Genomic DNA, 20,491 nt, shown 5'->3' with positions numbered 1-20,491 from the left:
GACATGTTATTAGAAACACATGTGATACTTAACTTTTCAAACCAGCAGATTTATTTGGCAGTATCCTTTTCAAATGTGCATTTGTCGAGAGGAAAAGATGGGCCCGAACCAAAACCTTGGAGGAGAACACCCTCTGGGAACATAAGTACTTGAATCCAAACTTTGTCTTAGGCCCATCTCTAATATTTTGAAAAGTGAAATATGTTAAATCATTAGGCATAATAGCTTGGGGTTTTTCTTAAGGATCCAGAAATTAAACTGCCATCTGTCAAGAGGGAAAAATCCCAGAACGCATTAAATAGTAAATATAAAATTAATTGAAGTTTCTTGCAAACCTACTGGGTTTTTTTTCCTGATAGATTTGTATTTGATTTTAGAACTATAGAAATAAATCTTACTCATAGTGACGTGAATTCCTGCATAGCGATCTAGAAGTTACACTTTTTAAACGTTTCAAAACAACAACACTCCATCATATGCAGCTGTTGCAAATCGCTTTGTCTACTTTAGCCACGTAACTAAAAGGACATAGGACAGGTCCAAAACTCTAATTATTCAGCGTTACCAGCCTTCAGAAAAACCAGACAAGGAGTGAAAATGGTATGTACAAAATGAGGCAAAATCTGGTCCTTATATTAACTAACCCAGTTACATAGCTCTTGATAAGCATCATTGTAAGGACGAGGATATGCAGAAAAGAGAATTCCATAAGGAAAGACACAGCCACCAGAAAATTTTCAAGCGCTTTAGTGTGGGTTAAAGTCTTCTCTGTTTTGTTTTTCTTCTTCCTCTAATTTGCTGAACCACATGTAAAAGTTGACATTCTATCCTATGCATGTTTCAGTAACATTAAGTATTTGTGGTGTAACTCATATAATGCCTCGGAGCTCACCGAAACAATATGCGTTTACATCAGTAACTCCTTGGATACTGGGGAAATTAGCCCAGGGTGGAAACCTTGCAAAGTTGCCCTGGGGGAGCCGCCTGGTTTCACGGCCCGGCTCTCCTTCGGGACACACGGAGCGCAGCCCGGAGGGAAAAGCCCGAGTTCTGGGGCTTAAGGACCAACAAGAGTTTCTTGCTGCAGGACCGGACGGATCACGCGGCTTTTGTTAGAAAGCACGTGCGTTATTTTATAAGGAACGTTACTACGATGACCACGCGATACGCTTGCTGGCCTTCCAAAGGACCGCGAGCCACTCTATGTCGTTATCCCAAGCGGCACAAGAGGACTAGGGAGGATGTGAGTGTTGCTATTTTTCTACTAAAACAAAAAAAAACTATGTAGGTAAGACTCATCTTTTATCCGGCTGGCAATTTAAATTCTCGTCTACTTTAGTGTTAAAACAACATCTGCACGGCCTCCGTCTCCCCCACGCCTTGAGGCTGTAGCAAATCTGCCATTTATTCTTGCACCAAAATGGTCTTGGGTTTTATCGCACACACCACCTAACTGCCTTGACGTGACAGCATCGGTACTTACACAATCTGCATATCTCTCCATCTTACAAAGGAATTATTTTATCCTAAATTAAGCTCTCAATAAACCTTACAGAAGCTTGCTAACCCTTACCTCAACTGTTCTGAAAGCTGAGAGCCCGTGTGTGTTTTCTGCTGCAGATGTGCTTCCCCCTCGCTAGTCACCGACTGCAGCTGTCCTGGTTTTACCACCCACGCATCCTTTTTTTCACCAGATATCACCTGGTGCTTCCAGGAACCTCACCCACACTCCAGGCCAATCACACAGGTATATTGCTTTTGCTAATTAGCCAACCCACCCAGGCTGACCCAAAAAGACTAATTAGCACTACATTCCTAATGGAGAAATCTTACTCATGGTTTTTCAGTGGTCTGTAGTAATCCAGTCCTTTTCAAGAGTCTTTCTTTCAGACAGTCAGAAACCTTGATACTTGATATTAAAGCCGGGCTTTGAACCAGTCTTGTTTGCTGTCCTGAGCCAAGGCCTTTAATAAAATCCAGGCTTCTTCTAAAGCATCAGTTGTTGGCAAATTAACTCCAGACTGTTACTTCTCACCTCTCCAGGGTGGTGTGCCAATGTAGCTGTAAGTGCTGCTAACTGCTCGTAGGCAACACGATCTCTCTGAACAGCCGTGCTGGACCAGACCTGTCCTGCAGATGTATTCACCCCTCTTGTTTTTTTGCTTTTTCCCTTTGTTGGCCAGCCTAGAAGCTCACCCTCCTACCACTTACTTTCTGTTCCTACAAACATGTTTTCCTGCACTGCAGTTCTGATTTACAAACTCACCTATTGCTTAGTTCAAACTCTATGGGAATCAAGGATTAGAATGCAGCATATATCACTGAACATGACCCTGAGCAGATTCTTATTTGGATGCTCAGGGCTAATGAGCAAAATTAGCAGAACAGAAGGTAGAAACTACACTGCTTAGTATGGATTGCCTAAGTGAGGTGTGGTACTGCTGTTGTAAGGGGCCCTTTTGCTTTTCGTGTTACGGAACACAACTTCTGTACCACATCCAAATTCCCCAAAGAGAAGGGATTGCTGATGTTGATGGTAACGTTGTATAGGACTGCTCATAGAATCTCTCCTGTGCAAAGGGGATTTACTGTTTATATAACTATTCTAAAGAAAAAGACAACAAACCTCCAGGCCACGTGAATGCTGCAAGTGCACTGTAGTGATTTCTCAACTCTGGGTATAACAATTGATGCTTTGGTTGCATAATGGTCTGTAAGAACACTGGCTAAGTTAATTATAGCCAGAGCAGAAACCCCACTGCTTGTCTAGAAGACAAGCAAGTCTCTAGGTGTCTCTAGGTGTCTCTGTAGCACTTCCCTCCTTTCCACGCTTACCTGAAATAGCCTCCTTAGCATTTTAGGAGTAGAACTGGAGAAAAGAGCTGTTTGTTCTTCAGAGCATGTTGTATCAGAATTTGATAGGCGATATTACCTCTTTTTCTACCTTGTACATTTATCTAAATGCAGAGTGGATTCATATATACTTGAATTTTGAGTAGTCTGAAGAATGTTGAATGGGTGGGAGCAAAAGCAGCAACTTGGCAGGGAAAAAGCCCTTGGGCAAAAGAGATGCTAAACTGAGTCCCAGCAAAAATTGATTTTGATTTGGCTGAGTTTAAAGATTTTGTGAACTATAGTTGGAGCACATATAGTTGTTCTTGGGTTTCATTTGGTTTTCTTTGTAATGCAATGATAGAAGCTTTTCATAGGTATTTCAATATTTGAAGGGAAAGCCACGTTTTTCAGGTCAAGAAGTAGAGGGATCGAGACTTGCCAAAATACGAGCTGAGTTAGATCTCATATAGGAACAAGAATAAATAGTAAAACAAGGAACAGGAGAACTAGGAAAAAATGTGATTGCTAAGGAGAGAAGTAATTTAGATAATTTAAGTGGGGCGTCAATAGAAAAATTAATGTTCAAAGTGTCATACATTATGATAAATACAGGGGCAAGGGCAAGATGGCAGGTGGGATAAAAACTAAAAATGAGATGGAGGTAAAAATCAAAGATCTTCCTGGGCTCATATTGGTCAGAGATCTTCTGCCTCTTGGAAATCAAAACCAGCTGACTCAGGAGATAGAGAATTCCATAGCAGGTATCTCTAACAACCGGCAATGTCCAAGTTACACAGGAGAAGGTTAAGCACTAATGCTACAGGAATTATGTTGCGGGTAAGCAAGTGGCTACTGAGGAGACAGGCAGTTATTGAAGAAAAACTAATGGGAAGGATATAACTGGGATGTGGAACTCAAGCAGAATTTCCATTTATTAAGTTAGCCCAAAAAATTAGGTGTGTGCTACTAAAACCCGTAGGTGATAGAGAGCTGGAAGAGTACGGGACCAAAATATCCTAAAGAAGAGATGAAATTAATGAGTTGAGTGAAAAAAGAAAGAAGAAACAGAAATACAATGTCCAAAAAGATGTATGGACTAATAACATGCACCTGTCAGAAATGCAGAGCTCACTAAGCGAAGATTTTTGTGCAGTGAAAAAGGCAAAATCTCATCCCACATTCAGTGAAATGTTTCCGGTAGGTGTTGGCGTGATGCTGTGTATCATTCACATCGCCCCTGCTCGAGAAAGATGAATGTGAGCTGATCTGGCGCGGAGAAGTGCTATTAAAGTGACCAGGCAGATGAAGAGCCTGTACCTACAGCATTGGGAAGAACGTGTCTTGCTTAGTTTAGCAAAATGAAGGCTTGAATGCAGCACAGTTGGTTTTTATAAATATATTGCACTGGTAAAGAACTAGGCAGGAAACAAGCCAGGCCAAAGGACAATGCGAATCAAGAAGTGGGTGTAAACCGAATAAAACTGGGCTGGCAAGAAGCACATATTGTAGAATTTAGCAAAGCAGTGAGATCTTGAGGTGGCCTTCTGATAGGGAGCATCCAGAAATAAGAAACCCCTCAGCGCCTTGTCGCTCCGGTGCCGCGCAGCGAGTGTGGCAGCGATACCGAATTTCCCAGAGGTGATGTATGTGCAGTTTTTGGGAGTACCACTGCTCAGTCTTGCCCTCCTCCACTGAGGAGATCTGTATGGAAAAGGCGCTCTCAGCAAAACTGGTGCCAGCCCAGAGTTTCTTCATGTGCAAGTCGTGATGAAGAATTCAAAAGTTTAGAGCAGCTTTTGGTATCGCTCGACCAACCTTCCAAACTACCTGTGCAAAACCTGGTAAGATCTTCCTCTGAATGGGATGGGAAATGACTCTAAAAGCAGAAAACAAGGTGTACAGTGTAATTTTTACTTGGAATAGTATTTATAAAATGTGCTGAAAAAGGGTTTTTTTAGAACATCAAAAAAGCATTCTAACTTAGATTTTATAGACTGTTTTCCATTGCTAGATAATGAATTACATTTTATAGAATAGTTTCTTTCTCAAATAGTTTTACACACAGTATTAAAAATGAGTCCCCTTGTGTGGACTCACTGCTGTTAAAAGGCACACTCCAGTATTTTCCATGAGATACTGACACGGGTCACCTCCCATGCCCATTCCAGCCCTGTTTTCTATTATTCTGCTGAACAAAAACAATCCCACCCCCCAACAAGATGAGGTTTCTAAAGAAAAAGTAGGATGTGAACTTATTGGGCAAAAAGAATTTGTTCAGCAGCATCGCTTGCTGAAGCTAGGTGGTCCCATTCCATTGCTGATCAATAATTCTCATGTACAAAGCTGCAGTCTTATTTTATTGCAGCTCTTGCTTAAAGAAGCCAGATTTCAACCCCCTGTTTTTGTGAAGGGAGCACTAAAAGCAACACACTTGCACAGCAGCTTCAGGCGGTTCTTTCCAGGGAAAAAAACCTGCTCCCCACAGAGCAGGCAGGAAGGGGAGGATGTGATGGGAGCGGTGGGAGCGATGATGGGAGCGATGATGGGAGCGATGGGAGAGATGATGGGAGCAATGATGGGAGCAATGGGAGCGATGGGAGCAATGGGAGCGGTGGGAGAGATGATGGGAGCGATGGGAGCGATGATGGGAACGATGGGAGCAATGATGGGAACAATGGGAGCAATGGGAGCAATGATGGGAGCAATGGGAGCGATGGGAGCAATGATGGGAACGATGGGAGCGATGGGAGCAATGATGGGAACAATGGGAGCAATGGGAGCGATGGGAGCAATAGGACCGATGATGGGAGCGATGGGAGCGATGATGGGAACGATGGGAGCGATGGGAGCAATGATGGGAGCAATGGGAGCGATGGGAGCAATGGGAGCGGTGGGAGAGATGATGGGAGCGATGGGAGCGATGGGAGCAATGATGGGAACGATGGCAGCGATGGGAGCGATGATGGGAACAATGGGAGCAATGGGAGTGATGATGGGAGCGATGGGAGCAATGATGGGAACAATGGGAGCAATGGGAGCGATGGGAGCAATAGGACCGATGATGGGAGCGATGGGAGCGATGATGGGAATGATGGGAGCGATGGGAGCGATGATGGGAGCAATGGGAGCGATGATGGGAGCGGTGATGGGAACGATGGGAGCGATGAGAGCGGTGATGGGAACGATGGGAGCGATGGGGGCGGTGATGGGAACGATGGGAGCGATGGGAGCAATGATGGGAACAATGGGAGCAATGGGAGCGATGAGAGCAATAGGACCGATGATGGGAGCGATGGGAGCGATGGAAGCGATGATGGGAGCGATGGGAGCAATGGGAGCGATGATGGGAGCGGTGATGGGAACAATGGGAGCGATGGGAGCAGTGACGGGAACGATGGGAGCGATGGGAGTGATGGGGGCGGTGATGGGAACGACGGGAACAATGGGAGCGATGGGAGCGAGCTCCCCGTGTGCTGGAGCAGCGAGACTGAAACGTGTGTGCAGAGAGGGTGGACAGACGGACAGGTCAGGGGTACAGCGGACAGAGAGGACTGCCCAGTTACTGGGAAGTTAAACCTCCTCACACCTTTCTCAGAGTACGTAGGAACTTCTATATACACGGAGGATAAGGTCTCCTGTGGGGCTTGCGAGTGTCCAGATCCTGCGCTGCTGTCTGAAGTTGTAAGGAAGGTTTTGACCCCTGAGCCCAGGGACTGTGACCCTGGTGGATGCTACGCTGGGTCTGCTCCTCCAGTCGTAAAAAAAAAAGAAAAAAAAAAAAAGGCAGTTTTTTATTTAATATGGGATGTCATCCTTGCATGAACTGGATGAAATTAAGATCTGCAGAACCTGCTGAGCCACAAAGATCCATCATTTAATGGATCCGTTCAGAATTGAAATTTACGCTTTGAAACGAGAGAGTCTGGAAAAAATAAGGTGGAGCTAACTCAAGTCCAGTCTTACAACCCATATTTTATCTTAATAGTATGGTGTCAGTGTTAGAGAAGAGTGGAGCGGGCAAAGCAGCAGTGCCCGGGGCACCCCAGGAGCTGCAGGTCCTGGACGACCAGCCGTGAGCAGCTGGACAGATGGACACCCACCCACCGCTCCGGTCGCTGCTTTTTCTTCTATGGACAAATCAAGAATATTTGAAAATGGATTTTTCTGCAATTACTCTCTGTGCTTTTCCTTGTTTAAAAATTCTAACGTATATTTAGCACATGGTCCTTGCTCAAAATAAACTGCGGCCATGACTGCTGGGGAGAGGGACAGAATCCTTGCAAGTTAAACATGGAGTAAAGCCAAGCAGCTCTGGTTAACAGGTTGTGATTTAAAGGTCAGAGAAATCAAACACAAGAGTCAAGTGGAGACAGAGAATCATAACAAAAAACGTACAGGGGAAATACCCACCACAGCGGGGAAAGGAAAGGAGACCAAGGAAAAGCCTCCAAAACAAAGATATTTCTATTAGGATCAGCTTAAATAAACAAAATCAGAGAGTAAAAATAGATGAAAAATAAGATAAAATAAAAAGGATGTTAGACGATAATAATTATAGCACTAAGACGAAACAGAAAGATGTGACAGACTCTCCTTTTCTATTTGTGTGTATGGCAGCTATTGCCTGTTCTAGAATGACGGGATTACTGTTTTCTTTGTTTTAATTTTCAAAAGGCCGGGGTTTGCTCTATAATGGATTGAGGACATGACTGTGGGACAAGAAAGCTGTTTCTCACAGAAGTCCACTAAGTACTTACAAAGGCTACTCTATAGTGAGGGCCTCATGATTACTTAAAAATTACATGTTTCCTTTAGTTCTTGAGGGTGGTCACCATGGAGTTTCAGAATTCTTTGAAAAGGGCATTGTGAAGGCACAGTTGTTCAGTTCTTGGCACATTATTTCAAAACGCGCTAAGAAAGATAAGTACTTATTAGTGTGTTGATTTTATCATTCTCATTGAATGGACAGATTCACAGCTAACAACCAACAGCATTTATGTAGACACTTCTCACTAGCAAATATCCAGCGAGCTATTTACCTGTTACTTCTGCTCATGAGTGAGACTAAATAAGAGCAGAATTGAGCAATACACATGTACCTCCCTTAGAAATTGCTCCATCTACTGGTACAGGATCTCAATAAGCATTTTAAAATCGGTTATCTTAACTTTCCTGATCAATTTGTTAGTAAAATCTCCGTTCAATATTCATATGTTGGGTCCCACTCTTTTCTAATTACTGTCAATATTTTAAAACTTAGGATTTATTTTCCTGCATGATCTTGATCTTTAATGTATTACAGAACCTGAATGTCAAGTTCAAATGCTTAAAATAAATCGAGCTTTGTGTAATGACACAGTGACTGTTTTAAATACCTGGACATCCTTCAACCAGCAGTTAAATTCTGAGTCTCCGCCTCTGTTGTGATCTCTGTCACTCATTTGAAGAACACAGTAGAGAAACCCCGAATGGGTTTCTGATTCAAAGATGGAAAAACCAGCATTGGTGTTGTAAAACATACGCATTCATTTTATACTTGTGATAAATCGGCTCCACAGTTGTAAATGTAGCTGGCACGAAGCGTGCCTCAAATGTGGCCTCTTACCAGGAGGTGGTGAGCGCAGGGTCCATACATGTTTATTTTCTTCTGCTTTTCTTAATTCCATACATTTATATTAGGATCTAAAGGGGTAACAGCTGTTTTTATTTTATTTTCACAAAGATAAATTAATCAAAAGGTTAAAAACCCCTTTGATTAAAATAAGCATCTTCTCTTGCAAATATACATGGCTAAAGACTGTGTATGTGTATATATATATATTCTTTTATATATATATATACACACATGAAGGCAGCAGATTAAAATATATTCTGTATTAAAATAATGAAAATAAATGACATAAATACAATAGCTTTATGAGACGTTTTCGAATAGGGAGCATTTAGTATTTGTAAAATGTATACCCGATTTCTCATTTAATATGATACAGCCTCCGTAACACGTTGCCCTCCATGGTAACACTAAATAACCCATAAATCCAAGAGTCCGTTCTCCCATCGGAGAATCCACCAGAAGATGCCGCTATGACCCAGGGAACCACGACTCGCTGTGCTAAAAGAGCTCAGTACCTCCTGGATTCCAAAAATGCCTCAGAAAAATCATTTTAACGTGCCGGTTTAAAGAATGGCTTTTGACTTACATAACCTTCCACAGCTATTGCGGCTCGAGTGCCGTGATGTCTATACGCCCCAGCAATATTTTTCACTGTTCCTTCTGAGTGTTGGTGGCAATGGTTTTAGATTCTCTGCCAGTTATTTTTAGGAAGGCATCTTGCCTGACTGATTTTCCTTTAAGTCACGAAAACGACTCCATAAGCATTTTAATATGAAAAATAATTTGCTTGCCAGGGACTATGATTTAAAAGAACTTGTGGGCAGATGGACAGTGCAACTGGTAAAGAATGCCTGCGTAGATTGCTCATGTAGACTGCAGGTGATGCTCAACTTGTATCTACACAGACATGCTACGTGTTTCTTGACAAGCTATACAGCTCTGTTTATACAGAGTAACCCGCTGTAAGGGTTCAGGAAGGTCAACCATCAAAGAGCCATATAGTAAAACTGTCCAGGTTTTGGGCAGGGGCTCTGTGCTCCCCTGCCCTGGGCAGCCAGCGGGTCCGGCCGAGCTCCTGGGTATATTTAGGATCGGGGCTTCCATCAGATGTTACTCCACAAATCTGGGTACATTGGCTTTATGGCCACATGGAGCCATAACTGCCATTTATCCCCTATTTAAATGTCTTCCTAAGAGAAAGAAATACAAGATGTATGGTTTTAGGGGTCATTAGATCATTTAGAAGCCTTTTTAAGGCAAGCTGTTCTTAAATGACTCCTGCTGTCTGTTAGTATAGATCTAATTACTCCAGGGAGTGATTTGCTTTGCACCGGTTCAGCAGGATTCTCAGATACGAATACTGAAACTCTGTATTTACCCTCATTCATGCAGAATGATTTAGTGTGGTCTTTGAACGTGTTTGTTTGTCAGGCAGTCTTTCCTTCCAGACACGAGGAAGAAAAACGTTTCCGCAAGTGCCAAGGGGCTGCGACAGAAGGAAAATTCTTGGTGATGGCGTTAATTAGGGGTGTGAACGTGGCCCGGCTGAGGCAAGAAGAGTTAGCGTTAGCGGTCTGAAGGATGATACAAATCTGTAGCAAACCTACAAGTCATGGCCCTGTTCCTCTTCCCCGGATCGATGGTTATACATATATGATCTGAAATCACTGTATCTCTGCAACCACGAACCACCCATGAAGGAGGGAACATAGAGCATTTATAAAACGCTCACTAAAACTCGATAACCCGTTAAACTGTTCGCAAATTTTTGTGTAATTGTAACACATTGTCCTCGTGAAATATATTGCTTTGAAATTGGGTCCATCTTTTTGAAACACCCTGTACTTCAGGTGAACTTCTACGAGACTGTGCAAAGCAGAAATTCATGTAGAACATGTCCACACCTCAAGTTTAGTGCGGAGGAGTTTACTTCTCCTAATAAGCAGACTAATACTGAATTCTAGATTTCCATATAATTCCATGATGGGATCCTTCCCAATTAAATGCATTCTCCTTCAGATAAGATCAACTCAAGTAACTGTATTGTCTGGCCATCATAAAAGCTTCAGTGGTTTGAAACAAATAGCTGCTTATCGTGAGTAGCTTACTTTAAAAAAACGAGGCAAATACAAGAGACGGAATGTAATAGAACTGTGACTACTCTTACAAGAATAGGTAATTTGATAATGGTTTGATTTTCTCTCTGGAGGTAATACTTCTTGTTACTTGCGCTATGCTTACATTTGGTTCAATTTTCTCTCTGAACACAGAAAAACAAGACTGGAGAAAACCACTTGGCTTTAGCCAAATAGTGTAAAGGATCAAGGAACGAAGAATAATTAAGAGAAAAATAGAAAAAACGGAAATAAATCAAAGCAGACGGAAAGAAGCAATTCCCGTGGCTAAAACACTGCACCGGGGAGATTAACCTACTGGTTTGGGTTTTTTTACGGAAAGATTTGAAAAGGGCTTCTCTAAAGGTCTTTCAAAAGTATTCAAAGAGGTTACAAAAGGTAGAAATTTCGATTTCCATCGTTTTATCGCCTACAAGCAGAGCAGGTTTGTCTCATGGAAAACTTCTATTAAAATCATATTCCTAGATAAAGTTCTACTATATAGTTTCATCGTGGTTGTGAGCAAAACAGGCTGTTACATTTTTAAATTAAATAGAAACAACTTAATTTTTGCAATGAGATTTTTGACCATATGTAGTCATACCAGACAGAATTCCTCCGAGTCCAGGGACTCTTGCTTTTCTTTGCAGTGGGAAGACTCGTGATAAGAGCAAAACTGGCGAGCTTTGGATCCTGTAATCAAGAATATTTTCTGTCCCGCTACGGTTCGGTGTTGCAGTCAAAGGTCTGCAGTAACCACCCCAGAAAAGCAGGAGCCGCGGTTTGGTGGCTCAGCAAACTGTGCATTTCCCCTCCACCGATCCTCTGCCACGCCGGGTACCAGTCAAACTTGTTAGAGAGCCTGGGCAAGTGTTTACAGATAAATAACTCGACCTTTCATGTACAAAATATATATTGAAAAATTCTCTATGTATCTGATATCTCGGATTATAGACTTCCTGTGTTTAAGAATCCCAGGATCTGAGGGTTCAACACGGCCAAGACAGCTGTTGGGGTCCCTGCCTTTGGAAGCGGCTCCTCCTGCTGCTCCGACAGAGAACACGCTGCCGGGCCAAGCATTCCCACCAACATCTGGCTGCACAGCTGGAAACAAAGCCTTATTTTCCTAATCATTGCTTTGTTTTCTGATAGACAGCTAATTGGAATAGTGCTGACCATTGTGGGCATTTATAAATCGAAGCGTTCTTTTACGCGCGATGCACCCAAGGCCATAGCAGTGGGTAGATTATAAATAATTTTTAAAAACCCATGCAGATAATAAGGGAATTCAAAACATGGCACATCTACAGCTGTGCTATTGACTGTAAAGTCTTCATTTGAAAGCAGAAGTAGCAAAACACACAAATTACTCTTTGATATTTATATTACTTGGGTTTCTAAGACATATACATATGCACGTAGTTGATCCGGAAAAAGTTACTGGCTTTGCATTTTATGTGACCTGCAGAAATATGCAGTAACCCTCTGCCCCACAAATGCACGGACTGTACTTGTCGAGATTAGGAAATAATTTCTCAGATTAGAAAAGGAGAAGACTGTTCAAAGATGAAAGGGACATCTTGTTTTAACAGACTGATTTTGTTATTAGGAAAACAACCTAGCTAAAAATTAACTACACATGAGGAAATATCTGTTTTAAACACTAAAGATCTGTTTAATGATTTTTCATGATTTTCCCTTAAAGCTGGGAAGATTAATGGGTATTTGCAAATAGTGTCTTCTGTAGAAATTCTGATCCCCTTTGTCTGTCCTAAACTGGTGGGTAATACGAGAAGGCGAATTTTGAGGAAGCAGAGTCTGGTTAACTGAGAGGAAAACTAATGAATATTGCAAATATTCCGAAGGGATATCTCTGGTTTTGGTCAACTGCAATCCACGATTAAAGGATACGATAAGGAAAAGAAGATGAATGTTGAATAACATCCTGTTGCTGTTAGCAAAGGTTGAATTCTTCAGTAACCTAAACTAAGTAGAAATCTAACAGAGGTTCAGCAGCTAGCCAGCAAATACTCCCTGTGGATTCGTCCAGAACTTTTTCGTTCAAGAGGAAAAAGCCTTTTCATGGACATGATAAGTGACACCAATGACTGAGGAATTTAGGAACTTTCTTAAAACGTTCCTTGTGTCCTGTTTTCATTCTGGATTTACGTAGGCAGTTTTTTTCTTTGGAAATGAGTAAAAGCTTTATTTACATACAACAGATAAGCAGTTTCTTTGGATGACACCAGTAACCACAAACATTCCTCCTCATCTTCTTTAAAATCCAGGGAAGGATGCCTACCCAAGGCAAACTGGGAATCTATCAATGTTACAATAACATCTATTACTGTTTTAAATTTTTATTTGTGTTGACTTGCATGCTCTGGGCAGCTCTAAATTCGACTCTTTGCTTCATTCATACAGCTAATCTACTAGTCCTAAAAGAAACTGTATTTTGGCATAAGGTGATACTTTTTTCTCCCTCCTTGTCTTTCTTTTTCAGTGCCCTTTACAAGGGACTAGAGTCGTGTTGGATGGAAACTTCTCCATTGTATGTGGTTCCGTGGTTGAAACAATTTTGTGCTTAGTTTCAAGTGACTGTAATATAAATAGAAGCCACACCACTTTTTTATGTGGGATGGTGTATTTTTATAACTTAAAGCATGATGATATATTTGAAGAACAAATTAGTCATTCTGCCTCAAGAACTAGTCTGTCTGAGGTATGCCACAAAATTGTTTTCAAATTGTTTACCTGGTGTGGAGCCTACTGGGAGTAAAAATAGATTCTTGATTCAGGCTCGGTAATTCCTGTATTACAGTTTGGCTTATTCTGATGCTTCACTGATTACCATGGAGCTGCGCTGGTACAGAGCAGCAATACAGTCCGTAATAGTTTATTGTCAGGAGGTATCGTCATGGTTTATTCCGTCAGTATATTAAAGGAGGTACGTGAAAGTTGTAGCTCATAATGGTGCTCTTGATCAGACCTGCTGCCTAGCTATAAAGACATAAAAGATGCTGTTTAGCATTTATATCGCCCTTTTCAAAGAATCGCAGCATCATCGAATGGTTTGGGTTAGAACCAGCCTTTTCAAAGCTCACCTAGCCTGCCCCGCGCCGCAGCAGGGACACCTTTCACTGGATCAAAGCCCCGTCCAACCTCACCTCGAACACTTCCAGTGATGGGGCACCCACAGCTGCTCTGGACAGCCTGTTCTGGCGTCTTACCAACCTCATTGTAAAGAATTTCTTCCTTATATTCCATCTAAATCTACCCTCTTTCAGTTTAAAACCATTCCCCGCTGTCCTGTCCCTACAGGCCTTGGTAAAAAGTCTTTCTCCGTCTTTCTTAACGGCCCCTTTTCAGTACAGAAAGGCCACGACAAGGTCTCCCGGGAGCTTCTCTTCTCCAGGCTGAACACCCCAACTCTCTCAGCTCTGCTCTCCACCAACTCATCACGCAGCCCGGACTGCTATTTTGGGGCGGCTGTGACCAGGTGCAGGACTCTGCCACCCAGGTCCCCTCTGGGGAACCGAGCGCGGCGCTCGGCGTGGTGTCCCCCACAGAGCTGCCGAGGGTGCGCGCCATCCCGCCGTGCCCGTCGTTAACGAAGATATCAAACAGGGTTGGTCTCAGCACAGACCCCTTGAGGGACACCCCTCGTTACTGGTTTCCATTTGAACATTGAGCCGTCGACTGGAACTCCGGGCACAGCCATCTGGCCAATTCCTTATCCATCTGAGAGTCCACCCATCAAATCCATATCTCTCCAACTTAGAGGAAAAAAAATTTACGTTCTTAGAGACTTTTACAAAAACACCACACTCTCAGAAGTTATTTAAAGGATCAATAAAATGAACTTCACACTTTGTAAGCATGGAAATGGAAGCACAAAGATGATTTCCAAAGTCTGAACGGTACCAAGACCGGGGCAGAATTCTGCATCCCCACACTTTAATTAGCAGGCCATGTAAAATAAAAGAAGTGAAATACATCCATTTGCAACCCTTGACACAAGTTTTCTAGTATGCTAAACATATTTCAGGAGTTTCCTAGATTTTAAAGGTATTTTTGTAAATTGCAGCAAATTAAAAAAAGATTATTGTACAATTCATTTCTCACAAGAACAAGTATTATTGTCTTAGTATTCTTTCTGACATCCTCAGGGCAAAGATTGTCTATGAAAGTGCTTCTTATTATTTCCATGATATTTTATACAGGTGTGACTGAGAGGAAACAATACAAACCCTGGTAATTCACAGCTACCAGTTTACTGGTGGAACCACGCCAACACTTGCACTATTTGATTATACCTGCAGGTAATCTCATTTGAATGTGACAAACCTATAAAACATGTTGGTAAGTTCTTGAATCCTTGTAGTTGAGCATGTGTCTGCGTAGTTTTCCAGCCAAATTCCTTGAAGAAAAATTTGAGCTTAAAATTATAGAATAAGATGCTCTATTTTAAACCCCGAAGTTTCCTACCTGAGGCTGCTGAGTGGCAGTGGGTCTCTGCGGAGATGGTATAGGAGTTTTGGACAACATTTGGTTCATTTTGCTTACGACTAGCTCGGTTATGTGTTGCCTGTCTTCAGCCTGGTGCTCACCGATCAGAGGCATCGCACAGTCCATGACCTGTAACATAAACCACCACATCAGCCATTGACACGGCACCAGAGCAAACTGATCCACACCTGCGCAGAAACTCACGTCATCCGTTTGATTCATTGTTTTTAACAAAAGTCAAACAGGATCTGTAGAGATGATATATGTTATATCAGAAAAAAAGCGCCTGAGTGCAGGATATGGGTCAGCAGAGCAAGAGAAGAGCGATTTTACAACGTCGGCCCTTTCCAGCCTTCGAGCAACACACAGGTTCAGTGTGATGACACTTGGGAACGGGACTCCTGTGGGAAACACATCACACATAAGCAAAATCACGTTTCTTAGGCTATTCAGTGGTCTGCCAAAAATCGGACGTAATTGTCTGCGTCTCTGTCTAAACTACATTTCTGAAGATTTTCTCAGGTGTTTTTGTGACTCACACCATGTTCGTCAGCTCAATTAGAACATGGAAATGCAAACTAAAACTTTGGCTTCCTAGCTATTTGTTGGATTTCTGCTAGGGAAGGCCAGATCCTTATTGATAAATGAAAAATTTTAAAGAAGTCGTTGTTATAATTGATATGCTTTCTTGAAAAGCAGTGTGGCTGGAGTGCAGCTGATGCAAAAAAAAAAAGAAGTAATAACTTCTACAGAGAAAGGATGATATCAGAGAGGCAAAAAAAATGTGCACGTTTCCATTCTAGATGTGGCAGGTTAACCGTGTTCAGCAATTATTTAATTCGGCTAGTCAGGTGAATAAAACTAATACTGAATTCAGTCGCTTCAGTGGGTTATAAGCATTTGTTATTTCTACAGAATCTTCGTTATTTCTACACCGTATCTACTTTTGGCACATCTATGTTTGTTTTAGGGGAAATAAAAGTGTAACATAATAACCCCAACTATTAGTCACAATGGCACTGGACATTCTTATTTTGACAATAAAAGGATTGAATTCACTTTTGAGAAACCGCAATCCTTTTTCAATTCCGATCAAGGCACGTCACCCGCCGTTTGGTGTTTCTCAGGTAGGGATCACAAGTGACCCAGGCCTACAGTGCAAACAATAGTATTAATAATTAATGAGAGGCTGCTGGGGATAAAGCAGTTAGACTCCCAGGGTGGAAGAACTGTGTTATCTGTAGGGGTGACCCGGGGAATCTAAAGCACCTGCAGCGTATGGAGCTCTCCTGAGCTGGGATACAGTGGGGCAACTCAATCCATCAGCCTACACTGAACACTTCATCACCTTTATCAACAAAGAGCACAGCTTTACCTTCCTTCTTTTAGATATGCAAGTGCTTCTAGGAATTAGACACACAAATTGGTTATTTAAAGAGACACTTGGGTTTAAGAGAACGTGCGTTGTTCATTGTAACACTGGAATGTAACCTTTCATCTTGCACAGTAGTTGGGAATGAGCTGCATTATAAATAGTATTACCTGAGCTTGAGGATTTTCAACGTATGGTGAGCGCTATAGAAATTCTTACCGAGACTGACAAAGACAATTTTGTTCTAATAATGAGATTAGTTTGAAGCCCCAAAGCATTTACATTATTCTTCTGTTTGTTCATTTACAAGAGATGCTGCCTAGGTGTATTGGCAACCAAAATGTTGGCAACATTTGTCCAGGGGTTTTCAGATCCAGGATGTCTCCTCTAAGCTTCTTCACAGCTAAACCAATTTAAAGTAACCCCAAGGTAAACAATGAAACAATAACTGAAGTCGAGAGCAAATGTTTCCTAAGAAATTAATGAATGTTTTTCCACTTTTGGGCCACATCGACAGTATTGCAGAAAATCTTAATAATTACACAGAAAGTTTCTATAAAATTTACAATATTTTCAACAGAGATATTCTTAAGTGGAATATAAACAATGCTTTTAATTAATTGAGAGAAAAGTATCGAACCAATATGAATTGATACTTCTGAATGGGTAAAATATAGTCTTGCTGGTTGTGTGGCTCTTGAAACGCAAAATTTTTGTGGAGTTACTTTAGTATTAACGTCTGCTGAGTTACTGCTCTTTCTTAATAACGTTGTAATACTTAAAGATCCACTTCATTTTATCACGAGCTTTTTCTTGCAAGAGCAATATGCGTTATCCTGGAGGGAGGAGGGAACCATATACACCAGAGACTTTGGCCAGGACTTAAAAGTGTTAATAATGACTGAACGTTAGAATGTCTCGATGACGGTGTGAAGGACGTGGGGTATTTGCCTGTCTGCTGCAAAACGTTTGATTTTCAGAGGGGGAGTTATGTCTGCAGTCTAAAAACCTGCCCCCCTTGAAGGCGGGCATTAGCGACAGTTATTTTTGTAAATACGGCCCCCTCTCACTAGCAGGTATGTATTCAACCCCCCTCCTACCCAACAACAGAAGCAACAGTTATCAAGTGTGCGAATAAAACTTCGCTTTGTTTACCATCCACTTACATTAAAAAACCTATTTGGAATGACTGTGAAACAAACTGCCTAAAATAAGATCCTGCCAAAGGATCAGACAGGATTAAGATCTGGAGGACTGGGTCCTGCCTGAATTTCTATTTTTAAATATTTCTCTAACTGCAAGTTTACATATAAACTTCCCTTAGGATATATTGCCACGTTGTTTGCCAGAACACATATGAAAATTGTAGTTCTATGGCTAAGGATGAAAAAAGAAGCCTTGAGGTGTTGCTCAAAACCTCGTGTCCACTTCAGTAGAGAAGATCTTAGATTTCTTGAAGACAATATTTTCAAGCGTAGCTGCCCTGCTCACAAATCGAGGCAGATTCAAACCCATATGACATAAAAACCACAGCCGTCTGCCCTGGACGACCTTTTGTCACTTGGACAGGTTTTGATGTTGTTAAAACCCCTTGGCGTTTGTTGCCGAACTGGGATAAATATTGTTGGCCGCAGATCCGCCGCACACAACACTGAACAAGCGCTCAGTCAGATGCGGCTGGGAATGATGATAAGCTCCAACGTGTGCTGGTGCTTTCCTGAAGGACACAGGCAGCAGCCAAAGTGGTAAAAAGAGAAAGGAAGGTGTCAGGTTATCAAGAAAACTACTGATCCCAAAGAGAAACGTCTTCCCTGCGGGTGTCAGCGCTGCTGTTCCTTGCCAAAGCAGCTGCGGTCACGGTGAATACTTTACGAGGAGGGGTTTGTTGTCTTCTTTTTTTCCCCAGTTATCAGAAATGTTTTCTATAAATGTACCTTAAGAATTAAAAATATTTTGGGTAACGCTACCAGTTTTCCAAACCTGTGAGTAACTAACAGGAATGCCACGCTGGCATTTTCCCCGCTTTAGAGGACCTGACAAAGCTTAAACATACACAAAGCATCCTGTTTATAAATCGTCTATTTGCAGCCTGTACTAGTTTTAAAATATCGTTTAAACACAGCCAAGTTTTTTTTCAGTACCTTGTTCAGCTATTTAAAATATTGTAGTTTCCTACTAAGAGGATTTCATAGAAAAAAAGACATCTGTAATTTATAAAGTCAAATGTGTTACTTTCGCAGATGCCAGTAAAAACATGCATCACTATGAATTCCGGTCACTTAATTCATATCACTTCTATCTTTATGTACATTTCAGTAACCAACTCTACGGGATGAATTTTATCACCCAGAAACCATATTCTGAAATGTACTTGACACATCTTTCTATTAAACCATAAGAGACGGGGTAGAAGTAACAGCAGCCAGAACAGGATGTTTAAGTGAACGCAATACTGCGATAAACCGAAACGCCGACCTTTTAGTGATAGGACCTTTTAGTGAATATTAGTCTGTGCCTTCTGCTGCTAGTGTGGATTACTGAGCATCTGAAATTTGGGCTGCAAGACTGAGACAGGCAAGAAAGAGAAACGCTGCTGAACTCTGAGGAATATGGGAAGAAATGGGATGGGATTAATAAAGGAGGCAGCGCATTGTAAGGAATCAGTAATTGCAAAGGGATCATCATGTTTGAAGGAGAAACTCCCCTGAGTGTTACTGTCCAGACACAGTTCTCCATCCCACTGCCATTCCGATGGAAAGAGACGTGTGAATTACAGGAGAGGGATGTGATAAGCGGTAAGTGCAGAGAGAGGAGGAATTAATTTCATTGTGAACCAGGGTGATTGTGAAGGTCTGTGCTTGAGAGCGTGAGGACTGAGCAAAACCATTTCCTTTGGTCTGTGAATAAGAGAAGCTGGACGGTGTTGTTGCTGTGGTATGAATGTGTTATTCTTCTGGGTTGGTTTTGTGGGACCCGGATGTCTCCAATTGTGGTGAAAATTTTGACTGTAAAGGCAGAGGCTGATGAGGATTTTAATTTAAGAGTTCTAAGTACGGGGAAGGTAACCGACATTAAGCAAAACGCATCGTTTGAGGAGGTCATTTAAGACTGAGCGGGGCGTAAGAAGAGCTGGTGTGATTTCTGAGAAGTCAGGGAGTGACTGGCCATGAAGCAATCGCGGGGCTTTCCCTGAGGTCCCTATAGCAGGAATCATTTGTAATTGGAAAGGCGAGCACACCTGAGGAGCTGGGATAGGGCAGCAGCAAAGCAGTGGTGACCGCGAGGAAATCTGTACTGCCCCTCCTGCGGCCGGTGAACAGCAACACTGCACGACAAGTAACTACCGCTGGGAAAGGGAACCGGGCGTCTCCGGGTGAAGGATCCAGTGCCTACAAACCTACACGGTCTTGTTTTCATCTGGAATGAGAACAAACCAAGCAAACGATTTCTGCGTCCAATCAAAACCGACGGATGGAGCTGAATTTGTACGTTGCAAAGTCACGCGAACGTAGGAGATTTAAAAAAAAAATTGTAAAACTATAAAAAAAATCCGAGGAAAATTCCAGCACACTGAAGAAAATATGTGAAAGAGATTGGTATATTCTATAAAATAACAATTAAGTTAACATCACAATGAATTTTACCTGTATTTCTCCTCCTATTACTAAAGTATGCTTCATTATGAACAAAAGAAAACAGTAAGCCAGTCACATACAAGAAGTACTATTGTTGCTAATTTAAAAAGTTACAGGTATTTTGACAATAGACACAATAAACATAAATATGGTGTGAAAGAATATTAGTGAATAATTATTCTTAGGGTGGAAACCAAAATATTAATGTTATTCATGCAGGTCAATAATTATTGCTCCATTCAAATGAAAACTAGTGTCCTAGCAAAACAAATTCACGCCCTTCATTAACTATGTCACTAGATACACTTCATTTACTTCTCTGTCTAAAAGAGCAGCTGACATCATTATTTCTGGAATGGTGTCTGGAAAATTTCAGTGGATTGTATGTGTTGCTTCCAAAATATCAAAAAAG

The 20,491-nt window shown here is 41.8% G+C and overlaps 1 protein-coding gene across 1 annotated transcript in view; it reads right to left on the bottom strand.

Annotated features, from left to right (window-relative positions):
• SYN2 (synapsin II) overlaps positions 1-20,491 on the bottom strand; it is a 189,208-nt gene that overhangs the window by 8,870 nt on the left and 159,847 nt on the right. Inside the window, exon 10 of the mRNA XM_065642730.1 lies at positions 15,052-15,201. Within this exon, the coding sequence (XP_065498802.1) occupies positions 15,052-15,201 (150 nt within the window). The remainder of the gene's footprint in view (positions 1-15,051; positions 15,202-20,491) is intronic.

This window comes from Caloenas nicobarica, chromosome 11 (assembly GCF_036013445.1).
Source record: "Caloenas nicobarica isolate bCalNic1 chromosome 11, bCalNic1.hap1, whole genome shotgun sequence".
Taxonomy (NCBI): Eukaryota; Metazoa; Chordata; class Aves; order Columbiformes; family Columbidae; genus Caloenas; species Caloenas nicobarica.
Note: the sequence above shows the minus strand (reverse complement) of the source record. Positions and strands in the feature narration are given on the sequence as shown.